Genomic DNA, 20,683 nt, shown 5'->3' with positions numbered 1-20,683 from the left:
ATTAAAAAGTATATGAGCTATCCTTTCATGTTTGCACCTATATACATAAGGATATAGCAACAATGTACGAAAAACATTTGTTTTTCATGCACTTTAAAATATTTCAACTAATTTTCTAATAGAATAAGGTTTTTAATATTTATATTGAGCTAAATTGGCTCAAAGAAATGTTTGGCAGACCGCTATAAGGCTTTAATTGGCTCACAAATTGGACTCTGCCAGCCTGCTACTAAAATGCTTTATACAAAATTGAGGGATTTTTCTTTTCTAATTGAAAGCTACTGATAATATATGATGCTTGTTCAAAATAAGATATCTGCATTTTTTCAGAAAGGTTACTCTGAATTAAAGCAGTAAGTGTGAATGTAAACGTAGGCAAATGTTTCTACTTTCTTCATGAATGAGAATTAATTTTACAAAGAAAAACGTGAAATCTCCATTTATGATAGAATTTATTTCCACATTTTCCGATCACTGAATATAATTTACATTTAAAGTGACAAATTTGCTTTTCCTGTCTGAATAAACACAATCCTTAAGGTACTTACTTTTTGAAAAAAATTAAAATTAAAGCTTGACTTTCAACCTGAGGGTGATAGTTATCCAAATAAGTGTGCTGCCTCATCTAGCACAAAGATTATAAAATGAGTACTGTCAGTGGGATGACATTTTAAAATCCAATAGCAAATCTCCAGTTATTAAAGAATAGATGTCAATTATTCTAGTTTAGTTTTACTTTCAACACATGAATTTAAGTACTCTGATCCATGTTCTGATTCATCCCTTCTTTGAAGCATTCAAATTCAAAAACTATCTTCATCTCATATAAAGCACACCTTTGAAAACGAACTTTTCTCAACTCGCAAAAGAAAAAAAATTCTTATAAAATGACACACTTATTTGGGACTATTATGGACTAGAGTGTAACTTGGTCTTAAAGGAAAAGGAATCTATTTAGTTCTATTGCATCGATGCAATATTTATTTAAATAGTAGAAATCTAACAAGGACTTACTGTATAGCACAGGGAACTATATTTAATACCTTGTAATAACCTATAATGGAAAAGAATCTGTGTAACTGTATCACATTGCTGTATAGCTGAAATACTGTAAATCAACTACACTTCAATTAAAAAAAACAATAGAAGTCTTCTTAGGTAATTTCTTTCTACTTTAGGCATTATTATCACTCAGTAATAAAGGCTTTCATTTTTTTTTTCATTTCCTAACATGTATTCCCTCCAAACTTATCAGTACAAATTACAGGGTTTTATCTGGTTTCAAAGATAGATGTATACATTCCTAGTTCTCACTCATTTTAATAAGAATAATAAAACAAATTACCAAAATTTACCATTAAAAGATTTGGTAGTCTAAATAACATAACTTTATCACAGACTATACGGTATAATATTAGAAATTTTCTATTTACAAAAACAATATTTTAAAGGAGGGCATTATTTTGCTATTCTTAAGATAAAGACAAGATTATTTAAATGCTTCCCATTTTAAAAGATTTACAAATAAATTCAAAATATATATAATGTTTAAAAAATTATCATTTCCTATTTGTATAGTTACTGAAATCTGCTCTCTGATTAATGGCTTCATGTATTTTCTTAACAGAGATTTGGTAGAACAAGAGATTTGGAATAACAAGTCATGGGTTGGAGAATTCTTCTATCAATTACCAGCTGTATGTGAATGCACTTTGTGAATTTAAAGGCACTGTATATATCTTAATTATTTTCACTACTTTAAAAGTATATATTGGATGTTGGAAAAAGTTTAACCTTCTAAAGCCATAATTTCACAACATACCACAATGTTAAGGATTGAGAAGTAGCTGGACAAAATCTCAATGTCCCAATCAACAAAAATAATTCAGATAAAAAAATTATCTTGGGGTTTCAAGGAAATTAATGTCCATCAGAAACTCATATTTTAGCCTTCATTATCTAAAACGGCTACCCACCCATTTGGTTTTCCTTCCTATCAGGGAAGATCTGTCCTAAATTGTATGTAATTCTTTTTTTTTAATTGTATGTAATTCCAATAATTCTGGTTTTTACCGACATATCTCAAACAATGTACTTAAAAGCTACTGGTACAGAAAATAAATCTGCATACTATACTCAGAGGTATGCTATTGCATAACTTCATGTTCAGCATAATTGAGCCAGTGCTTGGTAATTAATAGAAAACACCTGTTAAAGTAGAGACTCAAAAGTTTAAATATAAATTAAATCATCATTTTAAAAAATGTATGGTTTCAAGGTCTTTTCTACTGATTAGAATTTCACTTTTTCATTTTTGTATGAAACACAACCTTATTCTATAGTCTACTAATCTAATTTTGATTTCCTTAAAGAAAAACAAGGACTTCAAGATATTTGCAAAGCAATCAGAATTTTTGCTGCAATCTTTCACAAGTTTTTCACCTATACCTGACTCTTAGGTATGTCTTAAGAGTCTCACCTTTATAAAGTCTTTCCAGAAACGTAACTTAGTTTTCATAAAGCAAATTACTCTTTGTCTTAGTTTATATAATTTAAAAAATTAAATTATGTAATTACAACAAAAATTACAAGTGGCCTAAACAGTTTGGAAAGTGGGGCAGTGGGTTGCTGGATGCATCTTTTCCCAGGTCCTCATTTAATGACCTCATTTTGGTAGCTTGAAATCAGCCACGGTGGGAGTATTTACACCATGGATATAAACAAACATTATAAATCAAGGCTTTTTTTCAGAGAGCCAGGTATTAAACATTTACCAGCACAGCACAAGTACTGAGTATACAGCTGTCCCTCAGTATCCGAGGGGAATTGGTTTCAGGAGTCCCAAAGATGCCAAAATCCACTGATGCTCAAGAGCCTTATATAATCTGGTGCAGTACATTACAATGGATTCAGTCGGCCATCTGCCTCTGTGGATACAACTGTACTAGCAAATAGTGTACTGACCAAGACCCTTCAGAATGCTCTAGGCTTCAACCAAGATATTTTTTTTAACTCTAATATTTTTTAAATTAATTTTTATTGTAGTATGATTGCTTTAGAATGTTGTGTTAGCCTCCACTGCACAACAAAATGTATCAGCCATACACATACAGATATCCCCTCCCTTTTGGACTTCCCTCCGATTTAGGTTACCACAGCGCACTAGGTGAGTTCCCTGTGCTATACAGCATGTTCCCATCAGTTGTCCATTTTATACATAGTATCAATAATGTATATGTGTCAATCCCAGTCTCCCAATTCCTCCCACCCCACCCCTTTCCCCCTTGGTATCCATACATTTGTTCTCTAAGTCTGTGTCTCTATTTCTGCTTTGCAACTAAGATCATCTATACCATTTTTCTAGATTCCACATATATGCGTTATTAAACGATATTTGCTTTTCTCTTTCTGACTTACTTCACTCTGTATGACACTCTCTAGGTCCATCCACATCTCTACAAATGACCCAATTTCATTCCTTTTTATGGCTGAGTAATATTCCATTGTATATATGTACCACATCTTCTTTATCCATTTCTCTGTCAATGGACATTTAGGTTGCTTCCTGGCTACTGTAAATAATGCTGCTATGAACATTGGGGTGCATGTGTTTTTTTGAATTATGTTTTCTCTGGGTATATGCCTGGCAGTGGGATTGCTGGGTCATATGGTATCAACCAAGATATTTTATAAGGGAAATGGTTAAGCAGAGTATGGTTAAGAAAGTTCCTACTTTATCTTCAAGAGGGGCCAATGGAGGACAATAATTGTTTTCATATGTCTTTTAAGCACTGAATCACGTTTTTTTTTTTTTTTTTGAATCACGTTTTTGACAGAAGTAAACAAAAGATTATTATTCTTTCTTAAGTAAGCTGTCGGATCTAAAATTCATTGATTCTATATTCTTACCGTTTTGTGATCATTAACAATCATAAGTTCCAAATATTTCATTTCTTCAAACACACCACGAGATGGCTGTGGAAAATAAAAATATGTGGTCAAAATGGTGGTTGATAGAAAATATCTCTGATGCTGACTGTTAAGTGGTAGACTGACTTTGAATTTCAGAAGAACTCTTTGCTGCTCACTTTATGAACATCCTCAAAGAAACCTGGTCAGTGAAATGAAAAAAAAAGTGACTGTAAAGTGTGGGTAAACATGCAAGTATTCGGAAAAGAACTGTATTTAATTATCATTAAAGTATTCATCCAGATAGAGAGAGCTCATGTTGTTTTTATTTGATTTTTATATGTAAAAATATTCTAGAGAAAAATGTTCAGTGTAATTCTGTTAAAATAAATAAATCTCAATTTCTTTGGCATTAAGATACAATAAAAATATTCACATCTACTCAAAACTTCAAAGAAACACTGCACAAAACTTTAATAAGAATAGCACAATACATCTGAAACAGGTACCAATGTAATCATATAGAAACCTTAATTCAGTGGAGTGAAATTCTCATAATAATGTACTAATTCTTAACCACACAACTTCTCAAAGGAACAAATGTTGACAGTTACAATATTCTGAATTCTTCTAAATTTTGATTACTACTAGATAATCCTTTAAGAGCAAGGGCTAAGGATTTTAGCTGTCGTTTGGACTTTTATTTCTTTTTCGTAGTTGGAAGAGTACATGATCATTGATCAATTGTATTTGATAGGGGCGGGCTGTAGTGAAACATCAGTAGCCTATATAAAACTTATTACCAACTGCATCTTCAAGAGTAAGCAAAAAGAGATCGCTAAGTTAAAAAAAATTGTTTCCATAATCACCATAATACAAAGACAGGCTCATAAAAGAGAGGATGATTTGACCTACAACCAAGTTTTTGATGGCTGGTGGTCTAATTTTTTCACAAAAGTACATTCAGCAAAACATTATCTAAAGTGTGCAATTTTCAGTATAATTACTCATTAAGTTATCTAGCAAATTACCATGTAATCTATATGCCATGGAATTAATTTTCGGTTACATAGCATTCACCATGTAATTACTAAACAGTCCCCATCATTACAGCTTTCTAATCTATTATGAAATAGACTAGGAAGATAATTTCAGTTACAAAGCCCCTATACATTTATCAATACATGGGAGCTCTATGACAGTTGTTGATTATATAATTACATGATTCTTATCTAGTAACTATCATGATACTAATGGTCAAAGAGATTTATTCTGTTCAGAAAAACACATCCAGCTTCAAACTGTGGTATAACTGTTTTTAATTTGAAAAGAAATACAAATAAGCATGATTAGTCAACATTTCAAAACCTAACTCTTCCCCTACTTTTTTGTTAGTAGATTATTTTATATGATAAGTCATACCAGAAAAAAATAAACAAATAGAAAGCCTGCTCTACTTTCAATAGAAAAAATGCACTGCAATTTTCATAAGAAAAATGCTTTGAAAACAGAGCTAAAACAATACATTCTTCAGATGCCTTCAGGGTTCATAGAACATCAAAATCAGTTTATATCACTTACAGGGAAAGCTGAATAAAAAGCACCATGCCCATAAGACTCAAATCATAGGGTATTTTGGTTTTGGGTTTTGTTTGTAAGAGGAAATTGCCCAAATCTAAACCGTTTTAGGTACACTTAGCCACCGTGTGATGACAGGCACACAATTTGAGTGAAAGAGCCCTGCCTACGACTCAACGCCACACTCACATTCACTGCTCTCTTCCTTCTCCTTTTCAACCACTGTAATTCAGATAGGAAGGGCCACTGGTCACTGCTTTCCATACCTGTGCAAAAGAAAAAGAATACCAAAATTTATGTTTGACTGCATTTCAATGGGAGAATGTTTTTAAAATATTATACGAAGGAATAGCAGCACTGATAGCATTTGTCATCTCAAAATCAAAATAAACTAAGGTGAAAAAAGCACGCCAATCATTAAATATTTCACATTTTCATAGTCACAAATATTAATATAATTCAAAGGTATAATTTTCTTCCAAACCTCATGAAAAACTTTACGAGCTATTCAAGACTCCTTGGAATATGCGTATTTCATCTACAACCACCTGACCCTGGATATCTGAAAATTTAGAAGAATTCTACTATACTTAATTCATTTTAGAATTAAAAATAATGTCTGTCATAAGCTTTTGCATAAATTACTAAAGATTTGGGGTATTAACATACAGAAGTAACATCACATACTCCAATAATCCAAAAGAAGCTTTTGCCAAATCAGCATGCTTGAGATGCTGCAGGACGAGAGCATAAGACACTACAAGTTGGTTAAAGAGCAGCAAACTTCCAGGAAAATCTAAGGATGAACCTCCCTGTAAATCACTCTGTTAAATCTGGCCACACTCTCCAGTTCCTAACACAGCTTTACTTCTGGGCTTCATATTTCAGTCTTTCCATCAGAAATGACTCTCCATGCTTCATTACATGAAAGCCACAGTTCACTCCACTGCCCACCCACACTGCTCACGCCTGATCTCAAACCTACTCCATTTCCCAACAAGCCTGCATGTCCACTGAGCTCCAAGTCAAGGCTCCTAGTACATAAAATAGAGTGGCTTCCTTAATTAAAACTTACTGAGATTCTTCATTTGCTTAGAATATTGTCCTGCCAAGCTTTTCTCGATTATGTGTGGTCGACCTGTGCTTTTCTGAAACAAAAATAATTGTAGTCAATTAAAAAGCAAGATGTGATCACACCTCTACGGAACAGTGTTAGCACTTTCTCTAATATCTTTCCTAAAATGGAAACATTTATATGCTGATGTGTTAGTTATCAAAAATGAAAAGTAGACGGTTTATTGAAACTTGAATTTTAAATAAAATAGAGCATCATCCAATTGCCCCAGTTTAGATAAAAGCATAGTTTCATTAGCTACTCTTAAACCTTGGCTTTCTTCAAAGCCATGAATAGGAAATTCACAAGAAAAAAACACAAATGGGCAATGAATATATTTTTTAAAAGGTGAATACTACTTGAACACTCCTTCAAAATGCAAATAAAAAGATATACCAATTACCGACATCAAGTTGGCAAAGGTTTAAAAATTATGATAACTCTAGTCAATGATAGTTGCAAGGCAAAACACTTTCACACTGCTGGTAGGAGTAAATTGGTAGCATAGTTCAGAGAGAAATTTAGCAATTCTATCAACAATCTTGAAAATATTCATATCCGTTGCTCTAGATACTACACTTTTAGAAAAGTCTTATTTCCATCACTACTATTAGCTTCCATTACTGAGTGCATAGTATGTGTCAGCCAATTTAATCCTCATAAGAACTCCATACGTGCATATTTTATCCCCATTTTACAAATTAAAATATTGAGGCTCAGAGAGATATATTGTTGAGTTAAAATTATATTACAAAATAATGATCCAATTTAATTTTGAAAATATGGGAACGTATCATTGAGACACTGGAAGAATGTACACTGAAAGGTGAGGAGAAGTTATCTCTGGGGGATGGGATGATGTATAATTACTATTTGGCTAAGTATTTGCTTAATTTGCTTTTCCAAATTCCTTACAGTGTTTTATAATCAGAAAAGTTATTTTTAAAAGTGTTCTTAATAGATTACATAAAAGACTTACAATAATGAAAAGTTTTGCTCTTTATTTATTACTTGAGAAATAACATGAATTCTTAATATAAATACTTGATCCATATTACTGGACTTATTATAAAGCACACTAAAATTAATAATAATAAACTAAACATCAAAAATCTAAATTCAGACTTCCCTGGTGGCGCAGTCGTTAAGAATCCGCCTGCCAATGCAGGAGACACAGGTTCGAGCCCTGTACCGGGAAGATTCCACATGCCGCGGAGCAACTAAGCCTGTGCGCCACAACTACTGAAGCCCGTGCACCTGGAGCCCGTGCTCCGCAACAAGAGAAGCCACCGCAATGAGAAGCCCGCGCACCACAACGAAGGGTAGACCCCGCTCGCCGCAACTAGAGAAAACCCGCGTACAGCAATGAAAACCCAACACAGCCTAAATAAATAAATAATTTTTTTTTTTAATGGACTGTATTTTTTAAAAAAATCTAAATTCAAGTAGACTAAACTCTTAATTCTGGTATCAGGTGAAAAGAAAGATACATAGAGTGATGAAACTCACAACTAGCAACATAATTTTAAAAACTAATTTAAAGTTTCAAGCACTGTTCCTTTCCCTCTACCCATGAAGAAAATGAGGATAAATCATTACATGATTCTGTAATCATTACATCATGAATGAAAGTCAGGCAGTAAAAAAGGAAGGCAAAAAAGAAAAGCCATGAAGTATATAACAGTCAGCTCCTAAAGAATATGATTATGGGTTTAACAATGCAAAACCAATGCTTTAAACATTATGATAATAACAGTTTATAAATCTCTTCAAGAGTTTAATAGACATAGTCACATATATTTATTAATTCATCAAATGTGTAAAATTGTCCTACTAGGGATGTAATGAAAAATTATCTCATTTTACCTATTTAAAAACTCAAGGCTTAGGGAGTTGTTATTTTGGGTTTTTTGTTTTGTTCTTTGTTTCTGTTTTTGTTTTGTTTTGTTTTGTTTTAGATTCACAGGGCCATTAATCAATGCCAGAAATCAAAGTCAATTTTTTGCTGTATGAGTCAAATAATTTTGCTGTGTACAGGTTATCTACCTACAATTGGAGTAGGGGAAAAATATTTTACTTAATCAAAATGTCTTTATCTAGGTGGGATGGTCTTCATTATCTGGTAATTTTTATAATTACTAGTTGAAAAATAATACTGGTTTATTCAAACATAAAACATTTAAAACTTAATGACTTTTCTGCCTCAAATTTGAGATTACCCCATATTCATACATACACAGCAACATAAGGAAAATAAACGTTTGTCAACTGTTCTTGTCAATAGCCTGAATGACTGTTTCCTGTCTCAAAATTATTTTGTCTACATTTGCAATCTCTAAAGATTAAAAAAAAAACATTTTCTGCTCCCCATCAATGATTGCAATATCCTGACTCTATCACTTTCAAAATATTCTTTTCCCATTAGCAGTTCTTTTCACTGATATGACTCCCCTACTGTTACCTCTTAGTGCCTTCACCTCCTACCATTCTCCCCTGTCTGCTCCTCTCCAACCTAGTTGGGTTCCTCACAGTTCCTAGAACACACTGGGAATACTCCTGCCTCAGGGCCTTTGCATTTGCTCTTCTCCTGCAATACTTTTCCAGCCCCCTAATTTCCTGAGGGTCTTCATTCAAAACTCACCACCTCATTGTGTGTTAAAATATAAATTTTAACTCTCCTCTCCACTTTCCTGGCTTCATTTTTTCTCCTTAGCATGCACTAACATACCATATGCAATTACTTATTCACCTATTTATTCCTGTCTCTGCCCCTGTAGATTACAAGCCCTACTAGGCTCAGGCTCTGTGTCTATTTTGTTCCCCACTGTATCCCCAGCACCTAAAATACTACCCAGTATGTAGAAAGCCTTCATTACAATATTTTTTAATATATATATATTAAATATTAAATTTGGTTGCCTTCTATTAGTGAGCAATATGATTAGAGTACATGATTTACTTTTTTTCCAGTTTTATTGAGATCTTATTGAAATATAGCATTGGGTAAGTTTAAAGTGTACAACATAATGATTTGATATATGTATATATTACACAATGATCACCACAGTAAGTTTAGCTAACATCCATCACCTCACATAGTTACACATTTTTTTCTTGTGATGAGAACTTTTAAAATCTATTCTCTTAGCAGCTTTCAAATATACAATACTGTATTGTTAACGATAGTTACATGTTGTACATTACATCCCCAGAATTTATCTTATAACTGGAAGTTTGACCTTTTGACAACCTTCACTCATTTCCCCCACTGGCCTCTGGTAACCACTAATCTATTCTCTGTTTACATGAGTTCAGTTTTTTTAGATTCCACATGTAAGTGAAATTATACAGTATTTGTTTTTCCCTGGCTGATTTATTTCACTCAGCATAATGCCTTCTTGATTTCTTATCTAGGTTGCTGGCCTATACATGACTCCTAACATTATTTTCTCCCCTATCTCAAAAGAAAACTAATATTGTATAATGTAATCATAGTTCAACCCACAGATTTCCCCACTGAAGATTCTTAGACTCACAAAAGTTATGTACTTGCTTGCAGTCATACAGTTATCTAAAGACCGTGAGAATAAAAGCTAGCTTAAAGGAAAACAAGGTGGTCAGTACAAAATAAAGCATCCTCTCTGCTCTTTCAGTAGACTGGGAAGAACTGGTCTTAGCTTCAGAAAACCTAGGTTTGATGCCTCTTACCATGCCTTACTGGCATGTGGCCTGGGATGTGTAACTTAAGCTTCAAAACTCATGGTATCAGTCCAAGTGTGAAATAAGGTGCTATAGATAAATGCACTTTGAAATCTACCGGATTGTCTCTTTATTGCTCAAAAACAAAGATGCTGGAAAAGTAAGGAAAAGGAAACCATAAGGAAACTGATGTCACAGTCAGACTCATCTCATCATGAACCAGCTCAGACTCACCTCATCATGAACCAGCTCCAGTGGTTCTATCATATACACGAAGGTATTATCTTCAAACATACCACTATGAAAAGAAACCACAGGAGGAGACAGTTAACAAATATAGCACACATAGTATGTCTTTAAAAATAGTGTATCTGAATAAATACCTTAATCCTGTCCCAAATCAAATTCACATACCTGCATGGAATCACACTGTGGTCCCAGCACTGCACTAGACAGCATATAGGCTACAGAGAGTGTAAAAAGTGTACACCAAGAGCATACACATTGTACCTGGCATAATTAGTTTTTGAAATTAAATGGACAGATAAGAAGATTAAACTGGGATAGAACTATTCATGCTGTTCCAGTATCTCAAGTTATTATTACAGAACCATGTACAACTAGCACAAATTTGTTATGCAAATCCAATATCATCTGTGAGAAAATAGGTTCTTCATGTATAAGAAAAAGCTAAAACCATCTGATTCTGAAGAGGCAAACAGAAGTATCTTTATGCTTGCAAATTGCGAATTTCCATTAAGACTCTGTGTTGAAAATCACATTTAATTTTGAGAGACACAGGATTTTTTATAAAGTGTGGAGACAGGATTTTCAAGATCCCTTTCATCACATGGCCACAACAGACCTTTACATGAAGTGTTACTGTGTTCGAGTCTAAAAGGCACCTACAGGGGCTTCCCTGGTGGCGCAGTGGTTGAGAATCTGCCTGCCAATGCAGGGGAAACGGGTTCGAGCCCTGGTCTGGGAAGATCCCACATGCCACGGAGCAACTGGGCCCGTGAGCCACAACTACTGAGCCTGCGCGTCTGGAGCCTGTGCTCCGCAATAAGAGAGGCCGCGATAGTGAGAGGCCCCTGCACCGCGATGAAGAATGGCCCCCGCTCGCCGCAACTAGAGAAAGCCCTCGCACAGAAACGAAGACCCAACACAGCCAAAAATAAATAAATAAAATTTAAAAAATAAATAAATAAAATAAAAGGCACCTACAGATGTTTTTTAAGAGCCTGCCTGAAAGCCGAAGCATGGGCTCCTCTCTTTCGAACCCCACCCTTGCCTGGCCACCTCCTGCTTATCCTTAGGTTACACTGAGTGATAGTTCCTCTGGGGGATACCTCTGGGAAACCTTTCTGGACTAGGGTCGGTCATCCCAAAAGTCCCTGTCCTTCCCCTTCACAGTACCCACCAAAATGGCAATTAAATAATAATCTGTATAATCATTTGTTTAATCTCTAAATCACTGGCAAACTCTATGTGTTAAGAGAGCAGGGACTTTGCCTTCCTTGTTCATGACTCCACATCCACTCTCTAACCCAGGACTGGTACAGAAGAGTCACTAAAATAACTATGAAAGACAAGATGCAAAGGGTGAATGGATGAAACCAAGTTCATTCTCCCAATGACAGTCCCACATACTGAAGTCCATTGCAGGTCGACAGAGCCACCCTGGAGTCCTTGATACCTCTGATGTTTCCATGGTAATAACAGTGCTCTCCACCCTGCAATGCAGAAGAAGATTTCATTGATAAATTATGCTTTCTCCATCACGATTCACTCTTTGGGATGATTCTGTAAAGCAAAAAAGAAAGGCAAGGATGATCCTAGAAACTCCTCCTATTTGATAGGAAATCTCAAAGAGCACTAGGCAATTTTTCAACTTTTCATAAGAAGCAGGTGTATATTCAATGTAACGAAGGAGAAAAGCCTTTAACAGAGGAATAAGACACCAATGCAACTGGAACAACTTATATACCTTTCCTAAGCATGTGAGGGAGTAGACACTTACCAGACATTGTTAGGGAATAAAGTCTTCTACATCACTGAGGAGAGGCCCCCAAAGGGGCTGTTTAGAATCATTTTTTATGGAAAACTACACAAAGCTTGGGGATTTGCTTTCTTACCTTTTAAAATCAGTCTTTTAATTTTTTTAGAAATAATATATGAACTTAGTTTTCAAAGGCAAATAGTAACTGCGAGGACTGTTTTAAAAAACACAGCAGTTTCCTGTCGCTTTCTCTCACCACCGACACATTTTTAACACTTTTAGCTGTTTCTTCTGTTGTTTACCAACGTATTTCTGAATGGAATATTTATACTTTTATGTCCTGATTTATCTCACTTTAGAGATTACCTTCCTAATATAGAATCTTGAAATCCCCTCTCGCCCCCCAGACATTCCAACACACATCACAGGCTTTTGGTTAAATTGATATTTAGTGTTTGTATTATGACTATGCACATATTGTTCATAGCTGTGCCACTCTGATTACATTGTCTTTTTTGCTCCATTTTAAATTTTTTCGAGAACTTTTATTTTCTTCTTCGCTTTTCCATGTATTTAGCACGTACATAGACCCTATTATCTAAAACATTATCTACAACTCTTCTAGTATGGTCAAGCACATCAGGTAATTTATCACATCCATTTTGTTCCCGGAGACACCCCTCTTGCTTCACCCTCCTGCTGGGCCTGATGCACAGCTACTTTACAGGACTTGTCTGTAGCACCATCCTGGGAACTCCTTTGTCCCCTTTCTGTATTGAATCCTAGATCCCATGTCTTCTCCATTCATGGTCCCCTTTCCTGGAGGTATATACATCCCCTGGTAATTTGCTGAAAAAGTGTTTGTAGAAGATAAATTTGATGAGAACTTGCATGTTTGAAAACCCCTTTTTCTGTCTTCACACTAGATTGATCTTGTGGGTGGGTAGAGAATTCTAGATTGGAAATTATTTTCTCTCAGCATTTCAAAGGCATTGTGCACAGTCTTAAAGCTTCTAATGTTGCTGTTGAGAACTGGAAATTATTCTAATTGTTGACATTGTCTATACAATCTATTTTTCCCCTTTCAAGAAGACTGTAGGAAATTCTATTCACACCCATTTTCACGAAATCTCAGGATGTGCCTCAGTGGGGACTTTGCTTACTGATTGCACTGGGCACTCCGTGGCACCTTTGAATCAAGAAAATGCACTCTACCCAATATTCTGTAATAATCTATATGGGAAAAGAATCTGAAAAAGAATGGATTCATATATAATATATGTAACTGAATCACTTTGCTGTACACCGGAAAGTAACACAACATTGTAAATCAACTATAGTCCAATATAAAATAAAAATTAAAAAAAAACAAAACCTCAGACTCCTCATGAAACGTATTTGAGCCTGTGGCAGTGCAGGTAATAAATAATATATCCATTAAAATATTTTAAAAAAGAAAATGCATGCACTTCAGTTCTGGGAAACTTCTATTATTTCTCTGATAACCCCCCTCGTTTCCATTTTTCTCTACAAGCTGAGCTCTTCTACCAGAGTAGAGAAGGAATGGCTGCCTATCTATCTGGGGTAGGGAGTAGATCAGGAATTTAGTACCTTCTCCATGTAGACTTTCAACCAATCTTTCTGTTTTCTGGCACCTTCCATTCCTGGGGCTTTCTGGGTGCAGGGACACAAGTTGGCTTTGTTCTGCTTGGTTTTGTCCCAGTGGAACTTAGCAAAGCCAGAAAAAACTCAAACCTAAGACAATTACTCCTCATCCGTCTGCTTTCTATCACCTACAATTTTATGGACACCTCTGGTCAACTGTCTTCTCTTCTCTTGTCTTTATCCTTGTGAGTTTACATCCTTTTTAAAATTCCTTAACTGTTATTTGAGTGGGTTATTACCAGGAAATTGAGATAAATATAAGTACTGAATCCACATTGCCTAACCAGAAGCTTCCTATTTGTTTTCTTTTATTTATTTATTTTATATTGAAGTATAGTTGACTTACAATGTTGTGTTAGTTTCAGGTGTATTGCAAAGGGATTCAGTTATACATATATATATATCTCATTTTTTTTCAGATTCTTTTCCCATATAGGTAATTACAAAATATTGACTATAGTTCCCTGTGCTATACAGCAGGTCCTTGTCGGTTACCTATTTTATATATAGTAGTGTGTATATGTTAATCACAAATTCCTTAAAGAGAATACTGACTTTGACTTTTTATTAATGATTTACATTCATCTTGATCACTGCTTATTAAACTGTATTACAATAGCCTCAGAGGCTATTTAAGTGCCTAAAGGGATTCACCCACACATCAAATGACCACTCCCCAACCAACTCAGTTTGTTTCCTTTTAGTAACTATAATACACAGTTTCAATGTTGGTTTCTAAAATTGGTATTATAATATTTTTACTATTTTGTAAAGGATTGCTTTTCCATTCTCAAAGAGCAACTCTATATATAAATATTCACTTCTATATAATATGTCAAGTTCTATTTGCATTTTCAACTCTGGAACTTATAAGCACAAATGGTATCACACATTTCAGTAATTTGAGAATCCAGGTCAATACTCGCCAATTAAATTTCAGACTCTTCCCATGATTCTAAAAACAACCATAGGTAACTGTAAATTCCATGAAACCAGTTATTTAGCACTTTGTGTCACACCAAAAGGCTATCTTAAGTCAGGTGATTGTTAGAAGTACACAGCAAACACTGTCATATTTACTTGACCTTTCTAAGAAAAGCTCTGTTTTTTAGATTTTCCTACAAACAATCTTTTTCCCCCCAGAAAATATTTCCAAGTCCTTTCTTAGATTTTAGTTTCATTCACTTGCTGAAGGTTGATGCTCTCTCAGTATAAAGGTCATTGGTACCTGTTTTAACTAAGGCAGAATATTATCTGAAGGGAACTGTTTGGTTCACTGTATATCTGGATGTGGATCACCATATTTTCTGGACTTTAAATGATATTTGTGGTAACATCTAATCCCTGATGTTTGTCATCATAAGAAAGCTTTAATATCTAAATTGTGGAATTATATTAAGCACTCTAAGCAATTTGGCAGGTTCTAATTTAGTGTTAGTATTAGTAGCATTAGAGGATTTTCTGAGTTTCTTATTGCTAAATTTATACCAAGTTTCTGAGAAAGCATTACCAGAAAAATACTGTTTGGCAACTCTCCAGATTATGCAGCATTTTGTTAACACCACTACAAAGTAACATCTTCGGGTATTTCATATTAAATAAATCCCCGTTAAGAAGACGTATTCCCTCTTGGATATCAGGATGACAGGAGCGGGTCACTGCAGAGGGGCCCCTTGCAGAGGGCCTCGTTAACGAAGACACTGAGTAGTCAGCTCTGGGGGTGCCTCCACCCAAGGAGCTAGCCATCTGGAACCCTCACTGTCTCACTGTAACTGCTATCTCTATGCACAAATAGGAAGACACTCACAATGTGCTAAAAGGCTCTGCCAAAGACAGCAAAAAGCCAAACTAAATCCCACAACTTCAGGCTCCAGTGTTTCTTTCTCCAATCAGGAAGGCCTCAGATAGTTCAAGAGTGCTGGCCAGACCCTTCGAGATCACCACTTATGAGTGGATCACAGATCTGTGACTAGGTAAACAGCAGGCAGGAGAACCAAAAAGGGCTCATTCAGCACATGACACAAGTCTATGTGTGCCTCCATGGGCATCAGCATTTTCAGATTAAAAACTGTCAGTCAGTTACTTATATTCAACAAAAACGGAACATCTAATAAATGAAGATTACTGGGTAGTCAAAGGAACTTAAAAATCCTAGTAAGCGTGCTCCCCAACTTTCTCAGCCCACCACTTCCACATAAAATCCCACAAGCCAGATAATGCTCGAACAACCCCATTGGAAACCATCAGGCAACACCCGCAAATAATGAAACACCGAAGTCATGTGCATCCTTTAACACATTTCCTAATCAGATGTGTAACAGCTCTGTGAGTCTAGTGATAACTTGGCGAGGGAAAAAAAAAGATTTGGCTCCCTGGTACTATTGACTGAATGACAGGAATGATTTGATTCTACTCACTTTATTTTTTTCACTTTTTTTGTTCTTTTTTTAAAATTGGAATATAGTTGACTTACAATGTTGTGTTAGTTTCAGGTGTACAGCAAAGTGATTCAGTTTATCTATCTATCTATCTATATTCTTTTTTAGATTCTTGTACATTATAGGTTATTACAAGATATTGAGTATAGTTCCTTGTGCTACAATATAGTAGGTCCTTGTTGGTTATCTATTTTATATACAGTAGTATGTATATTTTAACCCCATACTCCTGATTAATCCCTCCCCCACCTTCCCCTTTGATTTTACTCATTTTAAATAGAACCTATTGGAAACAGAATCTATCATTTCAATATAATTTATTTTAAAATTGCCCCACCTTTGTGTCTGTTTAATTATCTCATCTGCTTCAGTAAAGTTCAATCAGCCAATTCTTATTATCTTCATTGCTTAAGAAACCCTCATAAACCTGGGCATTCATGGTGACCAGGAACTGATGTTTTCAATCAACTCCTGTACATCTGGATAAACATTTGAAAAGAAACTCCACAGGCCACATCTCACAAATGTGTATATTATGATATTCCAGGTTCTGAATATGGTAATTAAAAACTCTGACACTACACTCAAGTGATTATTCTATATGCATATCTTTAAATACTTCAAACTTGTCAACCAGCATGATATATCAATCTATTTAATAAATCATTGGGCTGGTTGCAAAAAAAGAAATAAGTTTTTAATAATCTATGGGCTTCCTTGGTAGCACAGTGGTTAAGAATCCACCTGCCAATGCAGGGGACACAGATTCGAGCCCTGGTCCAGGAAGAGCCCACATGCCGCGGAGCAACTAAGCCCATGCACCACAACTACTAAACCTGCGTGCCACAACTACTGAAGCCTGCGCTCCACCACAACAGAAGCCACCGTAATGAGAAGTCCGTGCACTGCAACTAAGAGTAGCCCCCGCTCACCACAACTAGAGAAAGCCCACGCGCATCAACGAAGACCCAGTGCAGCCAAAAATAAATAAATAAAAATTTTTAAAAATCTATAATGGGACACATGTACCTGAATTTGAATACTACAGAATAAGGATACAAAAAAATATTTCAGAGAATTGGACAACTTGAGAGCAAAACACCAGTTTAATTATTTACCTTCATTAAACTCAAGGGGAAAAACATGTTCAGGTATGAGAACAGTTTGGCTGTACTATATATATTTTAATGCTATATATATTTTTAATAGTTCACACAAATCATATTATTCAAATTTAAAATAGCTTTGTGAGGAGCCAGTGTGGTCTGCTCTCTTGATTTCCTGGGGAATTTTTTTAGCCTCCCAGTCAGGAGCTTTGCCCGCAGAAGCCCATTCCCTCTGACAACAATCCCTGCCAAGAAGCCTTCATGGACGAAGTGAGCTTGAGCTGAACCATGGTAATGATTTAATATGGAAAGCATAAAAAACATTCTAGGAGGTAGACGTGATTAAAATGACAAAAGAACAAAGGCGAGAATAGAATATAGAACCCACAAGGACAGGGATTTTTATCTGCTTGGTTCACTAATGCACATCCAGCCCCTAGATCAGTGACTAGATCAGAGTGAGTGAAATCAATATCTGTTTAATAGATAAATAAGAATGGCTTCTTCATGAGTCCAAGTGACAAGACCAATCTGAAAGGACCAGAGGATTTACGTTTGTTGAGACAGTGGGTAGATAAACTCCCATTACCTACCTGAGAAGTTTTTTATTTTGAGATGCTCTTTTATAGAGTATAATTCAGTGGTTTTTAGTATATTAAAACAGGGCTGTGTAACAATCACCACTTTCTAATTCCAGGATATTTTCATCACCTCAAAAGGAAATCCTTTGCCCATTAGCAGTCATTCCCCATTCCTCCTTATACCTCCCTAACCTCCCCCAGGCCCTGGCAACCACTAATGTACTTTCAGTCTCTATGAATTTCCCTACTCTGGACATTTCAAATAAATGGAACCACGTAATATGTGGTCCTTTGCAACTAATTTCTTTCACTTAGCGTAATGTTTATAAGATTCATCCATGTTGTAGCATGTATCAATCAGTACTTCATTCCTTTTTATAGCTGAAAAATAGACCACATTTTGTTTATTTATTCACCAACTGATGGACATTTGGTTTGTTTCCATTTTTTTGCTATTATGAATAACACTGCTATAAACATCCATGTACAAATTTTTTCTTGGACATACATTTTCAATGCACTTGGATATATACCGAGATGTAGAATTGCTGGGTCACAAGATAATTCTATGTTTAATTTTTTGAGGAACTGCCAAACTCTTTTCCAAAGCAGATCCACCATTTTCCATTCCCATCAACAGTATATGAGGGCTCCAGTTCTCCAGATCCTTGCCTGCACTTGCTATTGTCCATGTTTTTGGTTACAGCCATCCTAGAGGGTGTGAAGTGGTACCCATCCAAGTTTAAAATCAAATGAGGGAGTGACAAAGGTGAAATAGGGATCAAAATATCACCTTCAGTTTTAGTGTTGCTACATTGGAGGAGAGGATCAGCTGAGAATCCAGTGGGCCTACTAATGCTGCCCCCTAAGTTAGCCAGACTTACCCACCAAGGGACAGACAACATGGGATAACCAACACCCTCCCCCAACCCACCCACACCCACAAGGGCTGCCACTGCACAACTGAGAACAAGTAGAGAAAACGTGCTCTTCTTGTAGGGAGGTGGATCTCACCCAAAAAAGGGAGGAAAGGACTATGTAGCCGTGCCCAGCTCCTTCCCATCAGTTAAGTCGCTCTTCTTTCCCTGGGCAAGAGGGAGCAAGGGGTCAGGAAGAAGCCAGGGTGAGAAAATAGAGCTGGGAAAGGACGATTTCCCCACCCCATAAGGATGAAGAGTAATAAAGGGAAGTAGGGACAGAAGTACTGTATCTATCTATTCAGTCTTACACTGTTGGCCAGGTGGCAGTTCTTTTCATAAGAAGAGAAACCAAAGTATTAGTAAGCATTTAAAGTTAATGGTTCACCTAAAAGGGATTTAATAGAAATATATAAAATTTGAAAACAACTATTATACCATCATACTGATGCCTAACTCCTTTAGAAGAACTGACACACTAAAAATTAGCTTATTTTTAATAGGTTCATCAACGAAGTTGACCAACAAATCAACAAAGTTGTTTTGTCACATACTGAGTGCAAAGCACTGTGCTAGGAACTCTAACAAAAGCTATTGCTCTGTTGGTGCAGAAGGAAAGTTCTTCCACGTGCGTTTACTAATACCTGGCACCTATTCTATACTGCCTACTTAACCTGTTGATCTCTCCAGTTCCTATATTTGCTTCACAAGGAAAGAAGCCCATTTAGCCCACTTTCGTCCAATAAAAGTAAAAGCCTAAGACTTTAGCCTCTTCTTAACTAGAAGTGGGAACTAGGTAGGGGCTTCATAGTTGTGATATGGGAAGACCTAGACAGGTTCCTCCAAAGTGTGGTTCATCATTTTGTTCGACTCTAATTCCCAGAATATTTTAAACGTCCACATTTAGATTTCACTTCAAAGCCAAGTAGCTTATTAGTGATTCTGTTCCTCCCTAGTCATGTGAATAATGGTGTGTGTGTGTGTGCGCGTGCACGCGCATGTACTTTTGTCTAAATAGTTTGAGATCTTTGGAAGAAAGGTTGCACGGGTGTAAAAACAGGTTTATTTAATCTAGCCATTCTTACATACTGATTTTCTTTTCTGGTACTTGATACAAAGATTTTCTTAAACAACATGGAAGGCAATGTGAAGTTTAAAAACATGCTTTTAAAAATGTGTATGTAATGGTAGTAGGAGCATGAATTTATACAAACTTTCAGAAAAAAAAAACTGTCAATATGTAGCAAAAGCCTTAAAACTATACCAACTCTTTAACCCAGAAAATTCCATTCTCAAAATTAATCCTTAATCAATTATTAAAGAAGTGTTCAAAATGTATCTGGAAGGCCTTTCCTTAAAGTTATTTGTACAGTGAAAGAGTAGAAGCAATCTAAATGTCTATCACTATGGGATTAAACAAGTTATAGCAAATGAATTGGAAACAATATGATACATTTTTTAAAAATAAAAGTTTAGAAGAATTTTTAATGCATGCTAAAATGTTTATAATATTGTTAGCTTAAAAAATTCTCCCACAAGATAATGTGTACCATATCATCTCAGGTTTTGGAGTGTTTGTATAGATACATACACATAAAAAACAGACTGTTACCATTCATTCATTACATATAAAGCAAGTAAGTTTGGGTATATAAACTGTTTGGAGAAAATGGG

General features: G+C 35.5%; 1 protein-coding gene across 1 annotated transcript in view; it reads right to left on the bottom strand.

Annotated features, from left to right (window-relative positions):
• The window catches only part of ADAM23 (ADAM metallopeptidase domain 23), a 161,177-nt gene that overhangs the window by 51,236 nt on the left and 89,258 nt on the right, over nucleotides 1-20,683 (bottom strand). Inside the window, exons 5-9 of the mRNA XM_059927367.1 lie at nucleotides 11,954-12,036; nucleotides 10,535-10,598; nucleotides 6,563-6,635; nucleotides 5,677-5,753; nucleotides 3,910-3,975 (exon numbers count right to left, since the gene is read on the bottom strand). Of these exons, the coding sequence (XP_059783350.1) occupies nucleotides 3,910-3,975; nucleotides 5,677-5,753; nucleotides 6,563-6,635; nucleotides 10,535-10,598; nucleotides 11,954-12,036 (363 nt within the window). The remainder of the gene's footprint in view (nucleotides 1-3,909; nucleotides 3,976-5,676; nucleotides 5,754-6,562; nucleotides 6,636-10,534; nucleotides 10,599-11,953; nucleotides 12,037-20,683) is intronic.

The sequence above is a fragment of the Balaenoptera ricei genome, chromosome 7 (assembly GCF_028023285.1).
Source record: "Balaenoptera ricei isolate mBalRic1 chromosome 7, mBalRic1.hap2, whole genome shotgun sequence".
In the NCBI taxonomy this organism is placed as follows: Eukaryota; Metazoa; Chordata; class Mammalia; order Artiodactyla; family Balaenopteridae; genus Balaenoptera; species Balaenoptera ricei.
The sequence above is the reverse complement of the archived record's forward strand: the minus strand, read 5'-3'. Positions and strand labels throughout refer to the sequence as shown.